The sequence below is a fragment of the Notolabrus celidotus genome, chromosome 14 (assembly GCF_009762535.1).
Source record: "Notolabrus celidotus isolate fNotCel1 chromosome 14, fNotCel1.pri, whole genome shotgun sequence".
NCBI classification, from domain to species: domain Eukaryota; kingdom Metazoa; phylum Chordata; class Actinopteri; order Labriformes; family Labridae; genus Notolabrus; species Notolabrus celidotus.
In genome coordinates, this window is record NC_048285.1 from 15,493,707 (window position 1) to 15,517,451 (window position 23,745).

Consider the following 23,745-nt stretch of genomic DNA (forward strand, 5'->3'; position numbering starts at 1 on the left):
ATTAAAGCGTAGGAGGAATTTATGAATGAATAACATCATTTTGTGATTTTTTTTCAACAGACGGCGGTTGTTCTGGATATACCTGTACCTCTATGATATGAAACCACATCAAGAACTGAGAGGTCACAGATATGATATGCTCTGTGTCACAGTGGGAAACCATCATCTTGGTACCAAAATGGTTGAGCAACAGATAAAGAGGGCTTTTCTTGAAAAATACTCTGTTGGCAAACTCCAGAACATTCAAATATAGCTATTATTTAGCACGTTTCTTACATCATCTATTAATGAACTGATTCAGTGTAGGGTTAAAAATACCATCAGACTATCATGTTTTAAAGACAAATGCACACCTTCAAATACACTAAGATACATTATTTTCTTCTCTCCTCCTGTAAACAAACCCCCACCTCTGAAGTCATATTACACTCTCAGACACACAGACAGAGAGGAGAGAGAGAGAGAGAGAGAGAGAGAGAGACAAACACACACACAGTTGAAAGACAGAAAGCCCTACGTCTCATTTCCTCTAACTCCCACTGAGAGAGGCCTAATAAACATAATTTAAATTGGGCATTAGGATTAAATTGAAGGTGGAGGGTGCAGCGTGGTGCTGTGCTGTGTGTGTGTGTGTGTCTGTCTCTCTGTGTGTGAGTATTGCAGAGGAAGAAATAAAGCAGGCTTACAGGGAGGATGAGGCAAATGAAAAAAACAGAAGTAAACAGGGAGTGTCAGAGCCTGGAAAAAAGAAAAGGAAGCAGGGAGAGGAGAGCAGAACACACTGACTAAGAAATTGGAGAGCCAAACTTTGAAGAAGTTTCCAAGTTCACAGAGTAGTTCCTGAATCGTGCTTTTGTTCCAGGTCCAGCTATTCATTTTCTTCCAAACCACAGCTTCAAGAACACCCACACTTGTCTACCTTTCCACCTCCATCCCTTACTTTATCTCTCTATACTTATCCGTGGGCTTGATATGTCTCAGATGGCAAGAGAAGGTCAGTTTGTGCCTGCACTCTGCCCGCTCTGACTGGAAAACTACAGCTGGACTCTCAATACATGAACAAAGGAGAAGTTCTCAAAGTGAAGAGCATACTGGGGAAAATTGGTTGCACAGTGTTTGTAGTTTGACGGTTAACGAAGTGGGCCAGTGTCTGGTGGATTGCTCGTTCGATCCCCCAGGCAGAGAAATCTAAGAATGTGATGAGTGCTGAGGCGTCCTGCTGCTTTTTAAAGTATGCTGTCTACCCAAACTATGAGCCTGAACCAACCAGGTCACACTGCTCGGTTTGATTTTGATTTTGCTTGTAACAGACTCGTTTTTTGTCTTTGTGTTTTTATTGAAGGGGTTTCAAATGTTGCAGGTTTAAATTGACCGGATTATCAAACAAAAAACCCCCAAAAAAAACAAGCGACCATGTTGGAGGTGAGTTCAAAGTTGCAGCAACAAACCCACAGCTGGGATGTTCAAAATCAAGTCTTTCATTCAGTGGCACCAACAACGAGTGCATCTAAAGAAGTGCTGTGTCATTGTGTAGAGCTGTGCTGATCTATGTTTATTTCATACCAATCAGTCCATGCACTGATCAGTTGCCTATTGGTATCCCTGGGTATGTTTTTAAATGTATAATAATGAATGCCTCTTTGCACTACTCCAAGCCAACTGCTTTCAGTGAGGTATCAAACACAGACCATAGATAAAAAAAAAACACTCACATAGTCTCACCTAGTCTTTGTGTGGACAATGAAAAAAAAAATCAACATGACCAAAAAGAAAAGAAAAAAATGGATATCAACTGGTGAAATAAAATGTCTTTTATGGGGCGTTCACATCAAATGCAAATAAAATCATTTGGGCTAATAAATTACATGGAAAGTTGGTGTGAAGACACAAGTTCTTGTCTGGCGATGCAAATGACGTGAATTGGGCAGCGTGAATGAAGCTAATGAGTTGAAAAATCTGAACTCTAGCGAATCTTTCACGCCTCGATTGCCAATCGTTGGCAGAACTAGCAAGTTAGCTCTGCCCTCTTTGGCATAACTGTCTTCCCTATTCGATGTAGTCGACCTCAACCTTGTTTAATAACCACAGACTGGTGTGGCGTATGAAGTCAACTCCCCCTGTGAAAATTCACGTCTTGAGCACTCCACTCGTGTACATGCGATTTTGACCTGTGGATTTGCGCAAATTGAGCGAATTAACACTAAACATTCCCGCGTTGGCTGTGAACGCATCATTAGAGCTCATACACACTTCGATTAAGATAGACTAGGAATTATGATCAGAAAACATTAACGGGGGCTAGTACTGAGTGAAATAAAGAATAACAAGTAACTTCATATTTGAAAATATATGTTGAACCCTGCACAGCTCACTGTACTGGTTCTGTCCTCTTCAACCTATACTTCCTGACCTTTCTGCTTCACCTTGCTCTAAGTCAGCTCCAGTTAAGAATTTAATTAGCATGGAAGGCGCCATTTAATAGGCTTTAACCTGTAGAGGTTTCAGCCGGTGGTGGAGGCAAATGTCAGCACAGAAAAGAGACAAGGGAAGCTGATGTTTCCCTGAGGAATAAAATAGAGATTCAAACTAGATGCTGTTATAATCGTCTAAAGTGCTTTTGATTTCCCAACTGAACCTGCTCTGATGCACCTCATTTCTGGTTGGATCAATTTCATTCTTATTGAAATATTCCACTTGTGATAATCACGTAGTTTGACATTGCTTGAAAGCTTGAATATAGGCTGTTCACAGAGTTATTGCAAACATTCCAGTTTAAAATTTAAATGTAAACTCTGAAATAAGAATCTTTTTTCTTCCTTCAAATGTGAAATGACACATTTAAAAACTGTATACAGCAGGATGAATGCGTGGAGCATGACAACACCACTTACTTTAATCAGCAGATATCAGCTTACAGTGCTTTTTATCCCAATAATTCTCAATTCCCAGCCTTTATCTTATCCCTCTTTTCATCTCTTTCTTTTCTCTGCATGAGATCTCATTCTTAATTTAAAACTGAGAGGCGTAATTCATAGAAAGAAACAGAACAGAAGAACAAAAGCACATGCACTCTTATGAATGGGTAAGCATCTGTAAAGTGATGTTTTCACTTCACAAAATACATGAGTGAAGAGTAGATAACAGTGTAACAACCGCCTCTTTTACATCTTTTTGTCCCTCATCTGAAAGTCAGCAACTCGTGTATCTCACGCCCTTACAAAAACACAGAGAACACATCACACGCACCTGTGACCAGAGCATGTGGAGGCTGGAATGCGGCACAGAGAACACTACTGCGATGCTGAACGCCTCCTTTCCACTCTGATGGTTCAACAAAAGACTGCGAGAAGGAATGCAGACGGAAAACTGTTAACATCCTGTGGAGACAGAGAGACACAGACTGTGGTGAGGGAGGAGGAGTAAATGTTTAGTACATATACAAACTTCAAAGAACACCTTTACTGTAAAAATGTACAACCTTGTTCAATTACACACAAAACACATCTCCTCAGTTCACAGTGTGTGTCATTCACAGTAGAAGTGGAAGAAGTAATAAAAGCTGTACTGTAGCACTCATAAATTGAAGTACTGTGTGGTGTGAAAGGCTGTAACATTAGTGGTAAAGGTACCAGTTTTAAAACGGTAGCATATATGTCTTCAGCGGTAGAGTTGAGTCAGTGATAGTCATACTAGTAAAGAAGCGGGACTAATAAAATGACAAATAGATTAAAACATAACAATAATTAGTGCTAGTGAATTACATGCAAAGTCAATGTAAGACATGAGTAGACGTGAGTTCATGTCGATCAGCACCAATGACGCAAATTGAGCAGCACTCAACACTACACTAGCTTCATTCTCTAATTTGAGAGAGTTAAGAGATTGACAAGGATTGGCATACAGGACCCAAACGCACAACTCTTTGAGGTTGGCAACAAAGGTTTCTTTAATAAAGTTGTAAAATAAAACAGGATAACAAAAAATCACAGCTGAGCTGGAAAACATCCACAAAGTAACAAAAGGAAAACTAAGAACTTGACTATAAGAGAAAAACAAAGAAACAGGCTTGGCTTCGGAGATTCCGTAAGGGCACATTCACGACTGACAAGACAAGACAAGACAGTCTGGCACAGGACAGGGGAAGACGCAGACTTTTAAAAAGGAGGTAATGGGGCACAGGTGGAAACAATGAGGAGATGAGAATCACAGGGAGAACATCAGGACAAAAAGTGAAGGTGCCTGAAACGAGAGGAAAGAAATGACTACAAAATAAAAGCGGACATGAAAGACAAGACTGAAGTAAGGAGTGCAACTTAACATAACTGACGAGAAATGACAGAGATCTGAAGTCCAGCTAATCACTTGCACTTTGATAGGGAATCAGCATGCAGATCCTCCAGAGAAGGTTAATTCATCTGGAAAATATAGGACAAATTTATTGTATCTGTGTTTGGCTTCCCTGATCATAGTGACACTACCTATTTTTTATTGCAAGATTAAACAAGAGCTCACTCTGAGGAAAGTGAGTGGGGTGGTCGGATTATCGGGTATGTTGTGAAAACCTTTGTCACTTGATTCCTGCTATCAGCTGTACCAGCAAGTTAGAACTGCCCCCTTTAGCATAACCAGCTTCACCATTCAATGTAGACAAGCTCTACCTTGTTGGATGACAACAGACTGGAGTGGCGTTTGAAGGGAACACCTCCCATCTCACAAAATTTGCGTCTTTGGGTACACGCCAATGGAGCGAGTTATTCCTGCAAATTTAGCGAGTGAACACAAAACATTCTGGAGTTCGTATACGTGCAAATAAAATGATTGTTCGAGTTTGGCGTGAACGCGACATAACAGTAAAAGTGAATTGTATAAATTTGAAGATTATCAATGGAAATTGTTGTTTGAATTTGTAATAATTGCATCATGTGTTCCTTCCTGTACAATCCAGAGCTTTGCATTCTTGAATCTGGATTTAGATCATAGGCTGTGTAAAACAATTGACGACACTTCAGCTATCTTGAATGAAGCCATATATTTTTTTTGCTTTCCCTGGTGGTTGGTTGTAGTATAAGTCATAGAGACCTTGTGCTTCTTGTAACAGATGGAACCATGTTGACAAATGTGAGCTCCTGCAGTGGTCTGTCCCAGATCAGCAGAGAAGAGGAATAATATGTAAGGGATAATGTATGGTTAGTGGGGGGTTATGGGAAATAGAATCCCAACAGGGTGAGACAAGATGATTTAACAATGATTTAAGTTTCTTTGTAGTGGTTGGTAGCCTAAAGTTTCACTCACTTGCTTTGCTCGTTGCTAGGATTATTGGAAAGGATCCAATATGTGAATGTCTGTGTTGTTTAGCCTGCCAAATTAGCATGCTAACTGAAACTAACATTTTAGCTACATTGTTTACTAATATGATGCTAACAGACACTAACAGTTGTACCTCACCCTAAAGTCTATGGTGTCAACAAGCAGAAGTAAAACGTCTGGATTTGACATGACAAGTGGTCAGTTTGCCTCTGGCGTTGTTCTAGTTAGTGAAAGTTAATAACTGCGTCACGGGGTTGTCAAGAGGTTTTGACCCATCACAATCAAGCATCTCACACAGCCCGAAGATCAGTAAGAAAGCCGGGTAATAATGGTGAGATAAAACACATTAAACATAAACACAAGCACCACTGAACTTTCCATAGCCATGAGTGTCAGCTCAAATAAACACAAGAACCTGCTCTGAGGTAGATTTGACTGACTTAAAAGATCTATGAGGCTTTATGATAAAGTTAACCCTCCTGTTATGTTCCGGGTCAGATTGACCCATTTCAAAGTTAAAAAAAAAAAAAAAAAAATGTTAAAAGTATTTTTTCTGTATGAAACTTCTTCTGCTTGGCTTAATTAGCGAAATCAACATATGAAATAAAAATGGTTCCTTTCACATATTTGCAACCCCCCCCCCTGCATGTTTATATTACATAGATACTGTTTGTGGGTCAACTTTACCCGGCAGTCAATATGGAGGCTAAAAGGAGTCAGAAGTGTCAAATACTAATTGTTTCTTTGCAACTGTGTGACAAATTTCACCCGAATCACGAACACACACATAAAAAACAAGTGAGTTATCCTCATTGAACCATTATCTGTGAGAATTAAAGAACACCAATGCACTAAATATTGATTTAAATGGTTAGTAATGGAGTTAATAATGAGATTTTTAAAAATTGCATTGGGATTTTTTGGAGTTCTGACACTTTTGGATAATTAAATATGCCCCGGGTCAAGTTGACCTAGGAACATTATTGCGTTTCCTGAGAAACTAACATAACAGGAGGGTTAAATGTGTGTTTTGGTCAGCAGAAGTGAGGTGATATTGTTGCTTCTGGGCATGCCTTGGCTCCACAAGCACAATATGTCATTTGAGCTAGCATGTTGGCTTCGCATCTCACATTTGGAAGAAAATGGAGATAAGGTGACCATATAGTATACATATCTATAATATACAGTATAATCCGTCAATGAATGAGATAAGTTATTAGCAGTAGAAACACAAAGAGGCTATGATGATAGTAGTAGTAGTAGTAGTAGTACTAGTAGTAGTAGTAGTAGTAGTAGTAGTAGTAGTAGTAGTAGTAGTAGTAGTAAAAGCAATACTTAGATTTTCTCAAAATCCCTTTTTAGTTAAAATAATTAACATTTTCCACTCAACAGGTTCACCTTCAACACCCTTATATCAGAGTTGTTTTTTCACACTGCAGTGGACATCATGCGTATTCTCCATCTCACAAGGGTTTATCCCACCTTCACTTTCATTGTTATGCAGGTACTGCACATGAAATGAGAAAATGATGCACCGTGGTTTCAAGCTGGGGAATATTCTATCAGTTGGATGTGGATATCTGAACCTGCATGAGTTCATATGAGCCGCAGAGGCAACTGGACTTTAAATTAGAACACAGGACAATACGGATTAAGCTGTGGTCTAGGTGGATGTGAAGAAACAGCAAATGATATGAGTGATGGAAGCAATAACAGTGGTGTTTTATTTTAATGCTGCTGATCTGCCGTCTATGTTCTCTTTACCACTGTGGACCCCCAGAGAGCAAGAAAGGAGCGTTAGTGCGCGCGCGCGTGTGTGTGTGTGTGTGTGTGTGTGCGTGTGTGTGCGTGTGTGTGTGTGGGTGTGTGTGTGGGTGTGTGTGTTTGCGCCTGTAAGAGAGAAATACAGACAGGCAGCAATAGAAAGAGGGAGTCATATAAGTTGATGATGCACACTGCTGAGTTCAGCTCACTGGGTGTGAAATGATGATGATGAAGATTAAATGTAGATGGGATGTGGGTATACAAAGGAGTGCGCACACACACACACACACACACACACACACACACACACACACACACACACACACATACACACACGCACACACAAATAAGCTAGTGATACTCGTTAGAGTCCAGATGTCTGGTTGGCCCTCAGTCGTTGGCGGGCAGAGGGAGCAGGAGAGGGCAGATAGAACTAACACACACACACACACACAGGTTTTTGTTTTGTTTTTACCACAAACTCACTCTGATTCTTCCACACATGCAGTTACTTTCATACACAATGTGCTACATACTCCATCTTATCAGGATATCACTGGTTTACAACACCTGACATTCACATGGGTCTGCAGTTTCAAAATATAATCATCCTGCTTTGTTTTTAATATTTGATTTTTAAAAAGTACAGAGGTCACATGGTGTAAAAATACAACAGTTCCATTAAAAAGAAACAGATCTTCTGTACCTTTCCCAGCCCATCACCAGTATACTCCTCTTCAGCAGCAGGATCTGAGAGATCCTCACAGCCCGACCCAGACCTGCATTCATTCTGTGGAGGCATCGCCCATTAAAGTCCCACACCTGGAAAAGTCCCACACAAATGATACTTTAAGTACCATCACGACATCACATGCGATTTATCTGATAAACATCAGTGATGAGTCACATTTGTTGTTCTTAGAGATTCTAACATTTTTTGCCATTCGCGTTTTTTTTGCAAAGACACCCTACTGCTCATAGTAACAAAAATTGTAAGAATGGTAAACATAGAATATTTTTTGTCCAACTACTCTTGGGTACAAACTGGCAAGCTGTTACCCAATGTTCCATCTATCATATATGACAGCTCAGGTAATAATCCTCCCTCTCTGTCCCATTTAGCATGATGACGCAGTCTGGATCTGTGTGTTCTGGCATTTAACAAAGAAACACTGATTGGCCCAATGGGAGTGCTGTAATTAAAAGGTCAGAATTTCACATTCTGAATTGCCCTAACTGCTGCACCACGGGTTCAGTGTTGATGAAAATTGGAGAGATGATGCATCTTGTTACTAATTGGCCTGAGGGGTGTCTGCTCCTTCTGCCGAGGATGACGTGTAGTTGTTTCCAATGGCACTGTGAATGTTTACCTGGCAGTGCTTACACATGCGCAGGGTGCACACGGCTGCACATTCTGATGCGGGCTCATGGGGTCAGAGAACTGATGTGGTTGATTATATTGATTATAATATGCATAATTAGTGTAATTTTTCAATCCTTTGAGAGCAATTGCAGTAAGCTTGCAGTCATAACATTTCCCGAGGGAAAGATATTAAAAATACCTTCCAGAGCTGTGCATGAATCAGTCATTGCGCAGAGAAGAAGTGGTTGCATAATGGACACATTTGAGGGCCAGGCTCACACAATGCATAACCAAACATACTTATCCCACTGATGTACAAGCATGCAGACTGAGATGCTACAAGTGTCCTCCCCCTGCAGTGCCCTTATCAGCTGTTCAGGCAAATAGTGCCAAACAAGGTTAAAGCAAGTTAAAGGGATGAAAAATATTCTAACTTTAGAGTACATTTACATCGTTATCTGTGTTTGATCAGAGTTTGTGAGTGGTAAAATTGACCCACTCTGCAGCAGTTAATAGCCTAGTTTCACCAACCAGTTTCTCAATAAAAGGACTGATCAGGCAGTGTCTCAAATAATCCAACTCCAGGAAGAAGGAGAAGAGAAGAACTATCCCTTTAAGAATAGCAGCCATAGAAAATTAAATTGTCTATTGTAAGGTTTCTTGTAAAGTCGTTCCTGCCACATCTTTTAATGTTTTTGGCATTGAAAAGTTTTCAGGTGGATTTATGTTTCTGCAATGAAGGGGTTGCAGTGTAGCCATGACATCATCAACAGAGCGGCTGGAGCTGAAACCATAATCTGAAGAAAGCTGTGGGAATAAAGATCCTCTCCTTCTTAGTATCTCAAAGTACTCAAACACTTAAACGTTTTTCTTACTGTGATCACTGCTCTTGAACAAATAAACTAAGTATGTGTGTCCTGCTGCTGTGGACGTTCCAGACTCCAGCTGCTGTGGACGTGCCGGACTCCAGCGGCAACGGCTACTACTACTACCATCCGTCTCATCACTATCATCACTCTCCCTCTCTCTCTTACTCTCCTCTATCCCTCTTTCCAAACCCAACTCGGTCGAAGCAAATGGCTGTCTAATATGAGTCTGGTTCAGCTCAAGGTTGCTGTCTGTTAAAAGGAAGTTTTTCCTTGCCGCTGTAACTAGCTAAATACTGCGATGTGCAATGCTCATGGTGGATTAAGATGAGATAAGACTGTCCTGTCAGTAAGAGGGGACTGGATCGTATCCTGTCTTGATGTTGGGTCTTTGTTTATATTTTAACATAGAGTATGGTCTAGACTTGCTATGATTGTAAAAGCGTCTTGAGATAAAGTGTGTTGTGATTTGGCGCTGTACAAATGAAGATTGATTGATTGAGTGATTGAAGTATTCTTTTATACAGTAATCTGAAATTTCAGTCACTATGAGGTATTTGCCCAAGTCTAGACCTTATATGAGTCCATTTTAACCACAATGACTGATGAGGATTGAAAGAAGTATAAAAAAAAGCCACCTAAAGTGTATATTATCGTTGATCGCCTATACTGATTTATTTAGATGTGGTATCAATCAACACCTATGCTTAATGTCATTAATTTGCCCCTTGTATCAAAGATTAATCAAACTCTATTTAGGATAAGAACTCTGCATTATTTGCAATTCTGTCAGTGCACTTCAGATTTGAGATCTCTATAGATTTAAACTGTGCTTTCATAGTTCACAGCTAAAAAATTGTGAGTGTGAGTGTGTCCACCTACTTTGACCTCCCCGTCAGTGCCTGCAGTAAACAGCCGCGTCTGTGTGCCATCCAGGGCCATGGTGGAGATCTCCGAGTTGCCATGGCAATGGTTGAACTGCTTCACCTTTTGGCCTGTGTCAGCCAGCCAGCATATCACAGAGGAGGCAGAGTCACTGCTGACTACCTGCGGAAAGAGAAAGAGAAAGAGAAAGAGAAAGAGAGAGAGAGAGAGAGAGAGAGAGAGAGAGAGAGAGAGAGAGAGAGAGAGAAAGAGAGAGAGAGAGAGAGAGAGAGAGAGAGAGAGAAGATGTCAATCCTAAAAAAATTTTTATCATTTTTTAAGCTGCATGAAAAGCAGCTCCAGCTGATGTTTTCTTTAATGACTTGCTCCATTCTCCACGCTTGGTTACACTTTATTTTACTGACAAGCCGCCACTGATGAGAATATTCAACTAATGCTGCTGTCAAGTGGGAATAAAAGCAGGGGCAGAGTATGAAGAGAGCGGTCACCTTTTAAAATAAGGGATGTTAATATTTGATTCAGCAGCTCTTTCTTATATTTGTACGCTGTTTTTTCACATTAATGTTGTATGTGGAAAGTATGACCCATACTTGATGAAATCCATTATGGATATTGTTTAACCACAGCATTGTAAAAGTCATATCTGGAGTCATATGGAGTCAAATAAATCAATGATATATAAATATTGTACATCCAGTGTACAAGTGGTAACTCTTGGATTTGACCAAACAATCTTAAGTCACTGAAGCCTCATTAAGCTACTGTCCCGTCACAATTTTCCAAATGTCATTATCTTCAGTAGCAGATGAAGAATATAAAAATAAGTGTTTTGACAAAAGGGAAAATTTGAATTCATAAAGTCTTGTGACAACTAATGAAACTCCATGCATAGATATGGGAAATGTTATGATGAAAAGCTTTGAATCACATTACTTTGACGGCTGTGTTAGCTGCTGATCCTAAAGTCAAGAAACTTTTTTCTCTGATAGTACTGGTATCGTGAGAGACACCCTTGTTGGGCCCTTACATTCCACTTGTACCCTGCGTACCTGTCTGAACAGACTATTATACAGCACACAGGTAACAGGGTGTTCATGGCTGCTGGTCCTCCTCTCCTCTTTCACAGTCTCCAGCAGGAAGAGCTGGCTGTTGAATGAGAGCAGGAGGAGTTGTTGCTCCTCATGGAGGAACATGAAGGTGTTCGTGTCCTCTTGAGTCTTAGGAAAAACACCAGCCAGACGGTGAACGCACAGCTGACTTGAAACATCCCATAGACACAGGACCTGGAAAAGGGAAAGAGCAGATGTGTGTGGGAGTAAAAGCTTTCTGAAAACAATAAATACCACAATACTGATTACGAAGGAATGATAGATGCAAACCTGATGACTGTTGAGTTTGCAGAGGGAGCTAAGGTAAAGCTTTTAGAGTTGCAATGGCAGATGGTGTTTGAGCAGAGGGCAGATGGAACATAAATCACATCTAAAATATTTATCAACTTCAGAAAAGCCAAAGAGAAGGCAAACAAGCACAGTGCTGCAGTGGGGTAAGGAAGAGCAGCATGAGAAACGACATCAAGGGAGACTGAACAGGGGATCGAAGACAAGGTGGTCATTAAGGTAGCAAATATTAAATGATAGGTACATGCACAGGGACACACGCTCCTACCTCATCTTTGGAGTAACTGAGCAGTTGTTGCTTGGTCTGCATAAAGCGGACTGCAGTGACGGAGCATGTGTGCCCACTGAGTGCACAAACTGGCTCTGAGGTCACAGAGGGGTTCCACAGCAAGACCAGATGATCCACTCCTGCAGTGGCTTCAACCATTAAAATGGTTTCCGTATTAGTTAATATTATTTAAAATGAGGTATCTGTTAGTTTTAATGCCTTTTATTTTTGAATAGATAAGGAATGTTTGTATTGTAAGTATTATCAATCCATCAAATTGTATCCCACCTATCAGATTGAGTCCTCTGTGGTGGTCCATGTCCCACACACCCCTCTTGGTAGAGAAAGTAGTGGTTCGTAGACTCCTGCTTTCCTTTTCCCTCCAGCAGATCACCATGCTGCTCTGCGGTCTGGTGCTGCACGACACAAAAGCTTCCAGGCTGCCCAGGTAGCTAACTGCAGGGACAACCAAAGAGTGGGAGTAAATTAGGTGTGACAGATACGACAATTAGCCTCATTACATTTAGAAAAGAGTGTGAAACTGTTGGAGGGAGGAAGCCTGCTCATGATTAAAGTCAATTAGATACTGGACCAAAAGAATATAGAAGGCAATTATAAACTTTATACTGTTTTTTCTATTCATGTCCTTTATATTCACAAGGGACTCTTTTTTAAACCATGTTAGTGCAATGCTTAAGATTGTTTTGCTTATTTTTATTTGATAACTTCTGCTTTTGTTTCTGTGTCTGTCTCAGTGCAAATTACACTTTTTAAAGTCTGTGGTCTAGTTGTGGAGAAATCATCTCAGAATAATAAATCCAATGCACCCTTTTAGAGGCGCTGTGTTTAGGATGTCAAGGCTGCAGTGGCGTACTGTTAAAATGAGTTACGGAGCAAATTCGCACACAGCTTGTCTGAGTTGCTATCTGTGTTGTTGAATTAAAGCAGAGTACCAGATATCGGTCAGCTGCAGCATGTTGGTGGAAGCTCGAGCTCACGTTAGCTAGCAGTAATCATGGGCAGCATCCAGCACAGATCAAAAAACAGCAGGGTTCAGAAGCAAACTGCTTAGACACAATTAATAAGGAGGACCAAGTGTTGTGTAAGATGACACATAGTCCGCAGATGTGTTTTCCTGCTGAAAGTGTGACCATGACTGGTTTTGAATGTGGGTTTTGGCAGGCAGCAGCTCTCCCTTCTTTTCAGTTGCTCATATGAATGTTGTAGTGGTAAGCAGTATCAGACCATACTGGCCTACTTTCACGCCTGGTTATACAGAGCATTTATTATGATGGAGAAAATACAACTTTTCAAATTGACTTTCTTCTACATATGTTTTCATATGCGATTCCCTAGTAAGGAATTATGTAAGGATCGGGGTCTTTTCTCACCCTGTCGGGTTTATATTTCCCTGCTACCTGCTAAACATACATTATCCTTATTACACCGCTACTAACTTGAAATACAGACATTGTCAAGGGATTTTGACCAATCAGAATCAAGCATCTTACACAGCCGGAAGATCGGTAAGAAAGCCGGGTACTAATTAAACATAACATCAGGGTGGCTGAGGATGGCACCTTGGGGAACACCAACCCAGGCAGGCTACAGAGATGTAAGCATCCCCAACCAGTACAGGAAAAAGTTATTCAGACAGATTAGATCTAAACCAGACATCCTTGAGAAAACAAAAATGAACTCTGCAAAATGCTCAGCTGAGAAGAACTGAAATCGAAAGTGGTAAAAAATAACTCAAGGATGTTGTGTTACTTAATAAGGCCAATATATTTACAATGAAGGAGATGTTGTGAGCCTTTAAACACAGCTTTAATTAACAACTTTCCTCAATCATTACATCAGTGAAGGAAATTTGGAAAATGGGAGGCTCATGGAAAGTGTGAGCTACTTAAGACTAAGGAACACAGCCAGTTGACAGAGAAGTATAAAGACCTCCCACAGATGTTTAGCAGGCATAACATTTAAAGGACATGATGAAAACTTCAATTTGGCAGTTCTCTGTTTTCAAATGGTGCGACAGGGAACAACAGGCCTGATAACTGTTTACCCACACACATTTCATCCGAACTTTTCTAACAAACTCATTTTAAAGTAGCAAAAGTGAAAGACAGAAAAAGCAGAGTGAATGAATTTGATTTGACTCCAACAAATTAAGTAAGATGGCATTGCAACATATCTTAATGATGACACACTGATTATTTTAATTAATTTCTTCATATAAAAGATGTCTTCTCAGTGAAGGCAAATCCTTATAGAACTCTGAAGGACGTCCACTCTCAGTGCTTAATGTGCATTGACCACAACCCGTCTGTAAGGCAATCCAACCGAACCACAGACGCTCAGCACAGCATAGAATTAGGCCAGTCTTTGCTCACTGGTATTACAGAAAATGTAATGGATGTTGCATCACCATCCATCTCAATTAACACACTGATTGAGAACAGCTAAATTGGTTGCCAAAAGTCTCTATTTCGGGGCTGCTTAGCTTTCATACACTGCTTCAAATAAGTGCGGGATGTGAGATAGCATGTGACAGTCGTAGGTCAAAGATCGGCCGCGTAGCAAGGGCAAATAATTACGTCTGATTGCTTTTCATACACCACATCTTTGCTCCGTCCTGTGAATTAAAAGATCAGTGGATTTTCAGACGCATTGCATGACTCATCGTTGATTAATGAGGCCCTTCTCCCTTTCACTGACACACACAAATCATAAATCAAACTATTTGTGATGCACAAACAGGCACGTAACATCTGCTTTAGGCTTACGGCTGTGTGTTTGGAATTTAAAGAGCAAAAGCAGAAATCACTGTAAATCTTACATCAAAGCAAACTTCTTTTGTTCTGAAACCATTCGTAGCACATTTACCTCCTTGCTGAAATTTGTCCTTAATGTCTGTTTGTATTTCTTTGATCACAGCATAATGTGGATGTGTTTATGCTTTTTTCTCTAGCTGGCACACTTCCCATCTCTCCCTTTCTGTGACTAACAAGTTTGTGTCCATCCTAATTTCCTCCCAATCTCTCTCTCTCTCTCTCTCTCTCTCTCTCTCTCTCTCTCTCTCTCTCTCTCTCTCTCTCTCTCTCTCTCTCTCTCTCTCTCTCTCTCTCTCTCTCTCTCTCTCTCTCTCTCTCTCTCTCTCTCTCTCTCTCTCTCTCTCTCTATTTCTCTATCTCTATCTCTCCCTCTCTCTCTCTCTCTTTCTCTCTCTCTCTGGTGGCCCAGGAGCCTGAAGGTTTGGAGATCTGGATAACCAGCCATGTCTAATGGTACACAGCCCACTCATACTGCAGGGTGGGCAACTTCAAAAGAACTGCACCAGCCCCCCAGAGGTATGCACACACATAACACACATATGCAGTGAGACACTCCCTATTTCCCTTTCTCACACACACAAACAGTGCATACAGGTACAGGCACAGCATACCCTCTCCTGTTGTTTCACATGCATGTGCATACACAGCCTGCAAAATTTCAATCAAGTGGCTCTTTTTACTGCTCTGGTATTGTCTCCTCTGTTTCCCCCTTTTTTGTATTCCCTTTGTTTCCCCATTTGTTGTGCTTATTTAGAAGTACTTTATTCTTGTTTTCCCCCTTTATCAGGATCTCCCCTCTCAGCCAAGCTAGTCTCAGAGCGCTGCCTCCGCTGAATCATTATCAAACAGCCCAATGAGTCTACAGAGAGGCTCTGTGCCAATGATGCAATCGAGATACAACTAAGCGACCTCTTTGTTACCCGACTGAGCTCAAGTGGGAAGTCTCAGGGGGCCAGACCCTGAGCCCGTGACTTTATGCCAATAGTCAAAAGTCTGGCATGCAAGACTATAAAGTGGATGACTCAGGACTCGGTGTGTGTGTGTGTGTGTGTGTGTGTGTGTGTGTGTGTGTGTGTGTGTGTGTGTGTGTGTGTGTGTGTGTGTGTGTGTGTGTGTGTGTGTGTGTGTTCGTGTGTGTGTGTGTGTGTGTGTGTGTGTATCAGTGACACACCCAAGCATTTCCATGGTGTTGCATAAGCCATTATTAAAGTGAAAAAGAGAGCGAGCAAGCAGGCACAGACAGTGCCTCTCATCCCTGCTGTCAAGGTGAAAGTGTACGTCAGGTATCCCTGACACCCACACTGTGTTCTTTGTTTTCTGTCTCTTTATCATCCAAGCTGCCGGTTCTGTTCCCTCTACTTTTGTTCTGTCCAATAATAAAATAACAAGCTGCAGGATTTGGGATCTCAACGGCTGGTGTGAAGTCCCTTGATTTCAAACAACAGCCATCAGAGCAATTTGGTTACTTAGATGGAACAGCTCTCTCTAGGTATGCCATCGTAGGCTATTTTTGCTGACCCCTTCATTAAACATGACATGACATGCAAGTAAGGTACCAGACAAGTTTGAAGTACAGGCACAGGAAACATAACTTTTGAGTGTTTCCCCTACCTTTCCTCACCCAGGCAGGCGTGTGTGATTGGTGTGTCACTGTGTAACAGGTGTGATGCTTTCCTTTGACCAGCTCGTCCCACAGGATGATGTCAGCAGAATCAGAGTCTGTCCTCAGACCAAGTCTCTCAAACAGAGAGATCTGAGCTGATGTAAAGTATACACAACTGACCTTAAAAAAAACACACACACACACACACACACACACACACACACACACACACACACACACACACACACACACACACACACACACACACACACACACACACACACACACACACACACACACACACGCACGCACGCACACACACACACACACACACACACACACACACACACACAGATGATGCAGACAAGTGAGGACCCCTTAGAATAGTCTTCCTCTTTCCCACCAGTCCTCACTTCTTCAGTTATTCTTTTGATTTTCTGTCTCAATGTATTACCTGCCCTCCAATGTCTCCTATGGTGAGGACAGCCTGGTCAAGCTGAGAGGGATCCATCCAGTAGTCTAGACACCAGGGGGTGAACTTGAAACCCTGGAGAGGGAGAAAATCTAGTGAACAATGGTACATTTCATGTTTGTCAACACTTTTTAGAAGTTATATTACACAAACATGGAATTGACTATTTTGATAGCAAGTGCTAAGACCAGTTATAGGACAGTATAAAAAAAAAAGTATAAAACCTGTAATGTTCTTTTTAAAGTGAACTATGAAAAGTAAAGCTATTACCTGGAGTTTATATTTGCAGCTGAAGTCCTGTTTGGACAGTATGTCATAAAAACACACCTCCTTACTTGTGAAAGATACAGCGATCTGAGAACAAGACAAAAGGGGTAAAAAAGAGAGTTAATTATATAGAGAGACATATTTTCACTCAATGTTGGATATATCAGCAGTTTAATGATGTAGTAGCATTATCAAGAAACGGTTTAAAGGAAAGTTACTAACAAATTTAACAGCCTTGTCGATAAATGGGCTTTTTACAACCCCTTGACAATGGTTATTAACTTTCACGAACATTAGCAATGCAAACTGGTCACACATCATGTCACATCAATCTGTGGAAAAGAGTTTCGCCACATCGTGCTTCTGCTTGTAGACTTTAAGTTACCGGTCCCTCATGAGCGTTTCGTTTATTTTGAATGATGTGTCAACCGCTGAGCTCAGAGAAAACGGAGAACTGGATTAGAACAGTTTCATATTAAATCGACCATAACAGGCAGATAAGAATCATTGCCATGGAACGCTAACTGACATGAAATCACTGGGACTATTTTTTTAAAAACTGCATGCATAAATCATTTTGAATAAATACAATTATCTCTTGACCAAGTTTTTTGCCAAAAAGCAGTAGCATGTCGATGCTAAACGATGCTAGGCTCGATGTTTCCTTCGAACTGAGGAGAAGAAGGCAAGGACGGCGTGCTGGTACTGAGGTGCAAGCTAAAAAAGATGACATTGACCTGTCCTTCCACCCACCATTACAGGGAATATAAGATCTATCTGCGATAAGGTGGAATACTGGCAGAGTAGCATCATGCTAACAAAGCTAACACCGGACATGAACGCCACATTGCAAGGATTTCACCTGCTGTGGGCGGACAGGATACAGGAGAGCAAGACTGAACTAACTGGTGAAGAAGGCCAGCTCAGTCCTGGACCCTGTGGAGGTGGTGGCTGACAGGAGAATTATGACCAAGCTGTCGATTTTGATGGACATTTCCTTCCTTTATATATTCTTGTTGAAATTCTTGTACTGTACGCCTTCTTGTTTTCTACTGTAACTCCATGAATTTCCCCGTTGTGGGACGAATAAAGGAGTATCTTAACATATCTTATCTTATCTTATCTTATCTTATCTTAATAAGTGGGGTGATGCACAGTTAGAAGGTATTTATGGAGAAATAGAACATCTTGTGTCAGGGTCATAGACTGTGTAAAATATGGTCATAGTATCCGTGACGTCACCCATCTGTTTCTGAACGCTGTATGTGGCTTCCGGTACTTCCAGAGCCAGCCTCAAGCGGATCCTCGATGAACTGCAGCTTTTAACACTTCCGCATTGACTCATATTTTTAGACCGGAGGTTGCCGTTTGGTCAGGGTCCAGTTTCGCCCTGTTGCGATTCTCTTTTTCATAACTACCTACTAACCACACATTATCCCTTACATAACATCTGAGGCTTTCAATCATCAAATTTAATGCTGTAAGGTTCAGAGTATGGAATCACGACCAGAACACCAATCATTTCTTTGATTGATTGATATATGTTTGTCATGTTGCTTCGTAAAAGTTAAGTCACCTTGTTTAAGTTGTGCAGAAACACCATGTCAGTGACCCAGAGGTCTTTGGATGCAACTGTGCTGTTCTGAAGTCGATGTGTGTGCACAAGGGACATGTCCTCTCCGTCCCACAGCCCAGCAGTTCCTCCTTTACTCACGGTCAGATACTGACCTGAACTCTGCAGGTGCAACACCTGCAGAAACCAGAGGACATGGAAGACAGGAATTTAACCTAGACAAATGTAAGTGTTAAAGTAACAGTGTGTAGATCACACTGTGTTAACCTGACAGCTTTACAGCTTTCTTTGATGCAGTTGTTGAACATTTTAATGGGGAGTTAATTAGTAAAATGGAGGCTACAATTTAAGATATTTTAGAATTAAGTACTCCCTCTGCTTTCTCCCTGATCTTGAGTCATAAAACTACACTTGCTTAACAAAATTAAACACGACCTTGATCCTAAATCTTCCCCTTGTTGAATCAAAATAAGAACAAGTGTGTGTGGCACATTCCTTTTTTGCCCAAACCGATAAAACATCAAGAATTAATGGATGATGCCATTTTGTTGGCTAAGCTACAGAAAAGAGAGAGCTGCAGACAAAAGGCTTGGACTGACTGTGTTATAAGGAAGACACTGAGTATCTTTGATGAAATAAAGCTATATTAGAATTAGGGTCAGGGCTTTAATGTACTCTAGTGGTCACTTTTCCAGAGCCAACTGCAGCCTTGGTAAGAGAGCACGTCATGTGTATCTAAAGCCAGTGCGTGACTTGCACAGTGAGTTCCAATGGCTTATTTCAAAGACCTTAAATTGTCCTTCAGTCTGAATCATCTTTATCTTTGCGATACACAGCCAAAATGCTCTAACTTTTAAAGTTAGTTTGCCACAAAGAATATTGTGTCAGTGAGTCTTAAATATGCTAGATTTTGTCAAGTGTCATCCACTGAGGTCTCTTTCTATCTGAAGTTGTTTGCCAAGAGAAAACCAATATTGGTTATTATTTTGCTTAAAATGCTGAACTGCCCAAACCCCTACTGTGGAAGCAATAAATTCCCATTTAGCTTACATTATGGAGACCAGTGATATTTCAAGTATTCAGGAAGACCACTGATAAGAACTCTGCAAGAAATATTGGGATTGCAAAACATAAGATAAAGAGAAACTAAACCTGACATGAAGCTGGACTTTAATGCTGCATGAATTCAGAAGCAATGCACAATATTAGAAGTCTGGGGTAAGAAAGAAAAAAGTTACGGGAAGAAATTGCAGAAGGACTCGACTTGGACTCGAGAGCTGATGACTCGGATTTGGACTTGGTGCAACATGTGCAATATATAAAATAACCATTTAGGAGAAGATGGAGACAAACCAAGCTGCAACCTCCGACCAAGTTTGTTAAAAACTGCAGTTTCTCGAGTGTCCACTTGAGGCCGGCTCCAGAACTACCGGAAACAACATACACATTAATTCAAAAAAAGCTGATCTTTACAGCAGAAATAAACATACTTACAGCCTGGTACAAAAAACAAGCGTAGTCTGGATAGCTCAATTTTTGATCTGCACACACTGTACTGGGGGTGAATTTTTATAACACGCCAGTTTCGAAGGTATTAAGTTTATGAGTTTTCGATTATGAGAGGCATAGCTGACTTGATTGACAGGCGTGAACACTGTAGCTGTTGGCTAGGAGGCTCAAAGCCTGCCGCTTTACCTTACACTCGCTTGACAGAAGTTAGGTTGAGTTCGGTTGAGTTCAGCATCCAATATGGCTCCTGCCAACGATTGGCTTCAAAACAGCGCTTCAGAAACAGATGGGTGACGTTAGGGATACTACCTCCATTATTTATACAGTCTATGAGACGAACTCAAACTTTAACAGACAAGTGAAATACTATAGTTAGCCTACTTGGACTACTGATTAAAGTAATGTCTGCAACTAAAGTGACTCAACCACTGCATCCAAGTTGTTTAATTAGATAAAACTGTGATTAATAACGGGTGGGTTTTGATTCTTTAAGACACCTGCAGTGATTCCAGCACATCAGAAACCATGAGTGCATCTACCCATCAAGAGAGGTGCTGCTGTGTGCATTTATGCATGACACAAAGTGCTGCAACTCTGCTGGTTATTTAAATCTCCAAACAAGCCAACAGGATTTATTTGACAATAAAGAAGACTTTGACTTTTAAAAATGTGATATATTAAATATGTTTCTATGCATCCAAAAGGCCCTGCACAGTCAGCCAAGGTGCATACAGTGACTTGTTTTGAGTGAGACAGCTAGTCCTCTTAATAATGAATGATAATTATATCAATGAGGATTCAGACTCAGGCTCAGGTAATGGGGACTAGACTCGGATTTGACTCAGATTCTCTTTAGTGAGTCAGTTTTGAACACTGAGGAATCAAGACTGCATGGCATTGTCTGTTGTTGTTGTTGTTGTTGTTGTTGTTGTTTGGTGTATTCGGCCATGAAACCAGAATAAGTAGAGTATGTGAAACTTTGTGCATAGTGTACAGCAGTCTGATTATTTTTCAAACATTACAACAAAAACAACCTCATCTACATTAGCCATTCTGATTTAATCCATTGTTCTATGCAAAATACAGATGGCTGCAGTTTCAGGAAGTGACACATCCTCTTATTCAGCTGTCTGCTTTAACTGCGCCACACTTCACTGAGGGAGCAAGGATCAGAAATTAGTCTCCTACGCAACATCGCACTTTTTTTGCCTTCTTAAAAATGTTCTTTGCTATATAGGTCAAACCCCTCCAGCCATTTGGAAAACAACTTACACAACATCCTGACACTTTGACATTCTCAGGATAGAAAGATTGAAGTGGTGAGCCATCACTTTATCCACAGCGGCAGGCACTTTACACCGGCCGCTTCATTTACATTTTAATTGATAGATGTTAAACTTAAAGGAGTCTAGAGCCATTTATCTCCAAAGAGGTGGGCCATTTTGATGAGCAAGACCCTAATACTTTCAGACTTTTCCTCACACAATGTTTAATAATGTGGAATTCCAGCAAGTCAGCAGAGTCACAGAGTCTCCAGACAGTCAGTCAAAGTCAAAATGATTTTCAGTTAATTTTCTGCCATAGATCAGGAGTTTATGATGGGAATTACGTTTGAATCCTCATAACAAACTCTTCTTTTCTCAACTCTCGAAGAGTGTTGTGACCTTTTTACCTTTTGAACAGGGTCTCGATGTGGACAGGTCAGAGTGCGTGGTGGCGTCCAGCAAGGCACACTGCTGGTTCTACTGTTCTTCACTTTTTCAGAAAGCTCCAGGAGCAGGAAGGAGCAGAGGCCAGCCCAGTCGACACGGCCTTCTTCCTTCACTATATCAATATCCAGAAGGAGGCCACGATGCTCCTGAGTGATCACCACGCTGTCAAACAGGAGGCCGTAATCCTCCTTGGAGCCACGGCCGACTGATGACCAAGCCTGATGGATGAATTCAGCTCTGGACAGGGAGCAAGGTGCACCAGAGTGGTCCTGTGTAAAGATCAACAGAAGAAATTGCACAAAGACTGCAAACGTCTCGTCAGACCTCGAGCTACTATATTAAATTATGCTGATAAACATGTATATACAGTATGTCACAAAAGTGAGTACACCCCTCACATTTCTTCTGAAGATGATGCACAAGAAAGCCTGCAAGCAATTTGCTAAAGACAAGCAGACTAAGGACATGGATTACTGGAACCATGTCTTGTGGTCTGATGAGACCAAGATAAACTTACTTGGTTCAGATGGTGTCAAGTGTGTGTGGTGGTGCCCAGGTGAGGAGTACAAAGACAAGTGTGTCTTGCCTACAGTCATGAATGGAGGTGGGAGTGTCATGGTCTAGGGCTGCATGAGTGCTGCTGGCACTGGGGAGCTACAGTTCATTGAGGGAACCATGAATGCCAACATGTACTGTGAGATACTGAAGCAGAGCATGATCCCCTCCCTTCAAAAACTGGGCCACAGGACAGTATTCCAACATGATAACGACCCCAAACACACCTCCAAGACGGCCCCTGCCTTGCCAAAGAAGCTCAGGATAAAGGTGATGGAGTGGCCAAGCATGTCTCCAGATCTAAACCCTATTGAGCATCTGTGGGGCCTCCTCAGACGGAAGGTGGAGGAGCGTAGGGTCTCTAACATCCACCAGCTCTGTGATGTCGTCATGGAGGAGTGGAAGAGGATTCCAGTGGCAATCTTTGAAGCTCTGGTGAACTCCATGCCTAAGAGGGTTAAGGCAGCGCTGGAAAACAATGGTGGCCACACAAAATATTGACACTTTGGGCCCAATTTAGACATTTTCACTTAGTGGTGTACTCACTTTTGTTGCTGGTTGTTTAGACATTAATGGCTTTGTGTTAAGTTATTTTTGAGGGGACAGTAAATTTACACTGTTATACAAGCTGTACACTGACTACTTTACATTGTATAAAAGTGTCATTTCTTCAGTGTCGTCCGATGAAAAGATATAATTAAATATTTGCAGAAATGTGAGGGGTGTACTCACTTTTGTGAGATACTGTATCTGTTCCAAGTGCTTTACATAAGTTAAATATTCTGTGAGACTCACCAGGAAAAGGCCCTGTAGCTTTCTGTAGTCCTCAGTGTTCATTCTGCTCTCAAGCTGTGCCACCTCCATCCTCGTTCCCATGGTTACAGCTCAGACCTGTCAATCAATCACCAAAATACCAGGCAAGGTCATTGAGGTAAAGCATGTGTACGCGACTCTGTGCAGAAGCCAGTAATACATTTCTCACATTCATAGGTGTTACATGACAAAACAAGATGTTCCCGGCTCCAGTAATCCCTTAGTAACCTTGAATATCAGGTTCACCGCGGGTTGTCATGTCACTTTAATCATAAGGCAGAGTCACAGCAGCAAAGGGCTGCCTTTGTTGCCTCTTTTCACTCTGTCCAAACATGTCTGTGTTGAATAGTGAGCAACGGTGTTTCTTTTTTTTTCTTTCTCAACAAATACTTTCCCCCCAGCTCAGCCGCTTTCAAAGGTGGGTGAACAGGTCCCTGCATTATGCCTTGGATATGACTCCAGGAGGCAGCAGGTTGCCAAAGCACACCAAGTGTCTGTGTGTCAGGTGATGTGGAATTAAATACCAAAGTCAGGTAGATGGGCAGCATGAATGTAGA

At 41.3% G+C, this 23,745-nt stretch overlaps 1 protein-coding gene across 1 annotated transcript in view; it reads right to left on the minus strand.

Annotated features, from left to right (window-relative positions):
• The window catches only part of LOC117825458 (WD repeat-containing protein 49-like), a 44,583-nt gene that overhangs the window by 19,797 nt on the left and 1,041 nt on the right, over nt 1-23,745 (minus strand). Inside the window, exons 3-14 of the mRNA XM_034701321.1 lie at nt 23,171-23,266; nt 21,781-22,089; nt 18,603-18,776; nt 17,030-17,113; nt 16,742-16,834; nt 16,296-16,467; nt 12,139-12,306; nt 11,851-11,999; nt 11,235-11,468; nt 10,183-10,347; nt 7,778-7,893; nt 3,247-3,377 (exon numbers count right to left, since the gene is read on the minus strand). Of these exons, the coding sequence (XP_034557212.1) occupies nt 3,247-3,377; nt 7,778-7,893; nt 10,183-10,347; nt 11,235-11,468; nt 11,851-11,999; nt 12,139-12,306; nt 16,296-16,467; nt 16,742-16,834; nt 17,030-17,113; nt 18,603-18,776; nt 21,781-22,089; nt 23,171-23,251 (1,876 nt within the window). The 5' untranslated portion in view covers nt 23,252-23,266. The remainder of the gene's footprint in view (nt 1-3,246; nt 3,378-7,777; nt 7,894-10,182; nt 10,348-11,234; nt 11,469-11,850; nt 12,000-12,138; nt 12,307-16,295; nt 16,468-16,741; nt 16,835-17,029; nt 17,114-18,602; nt 18,777-21,780; nt 22,090-23,170; nt 23,267-23,745) is intronic.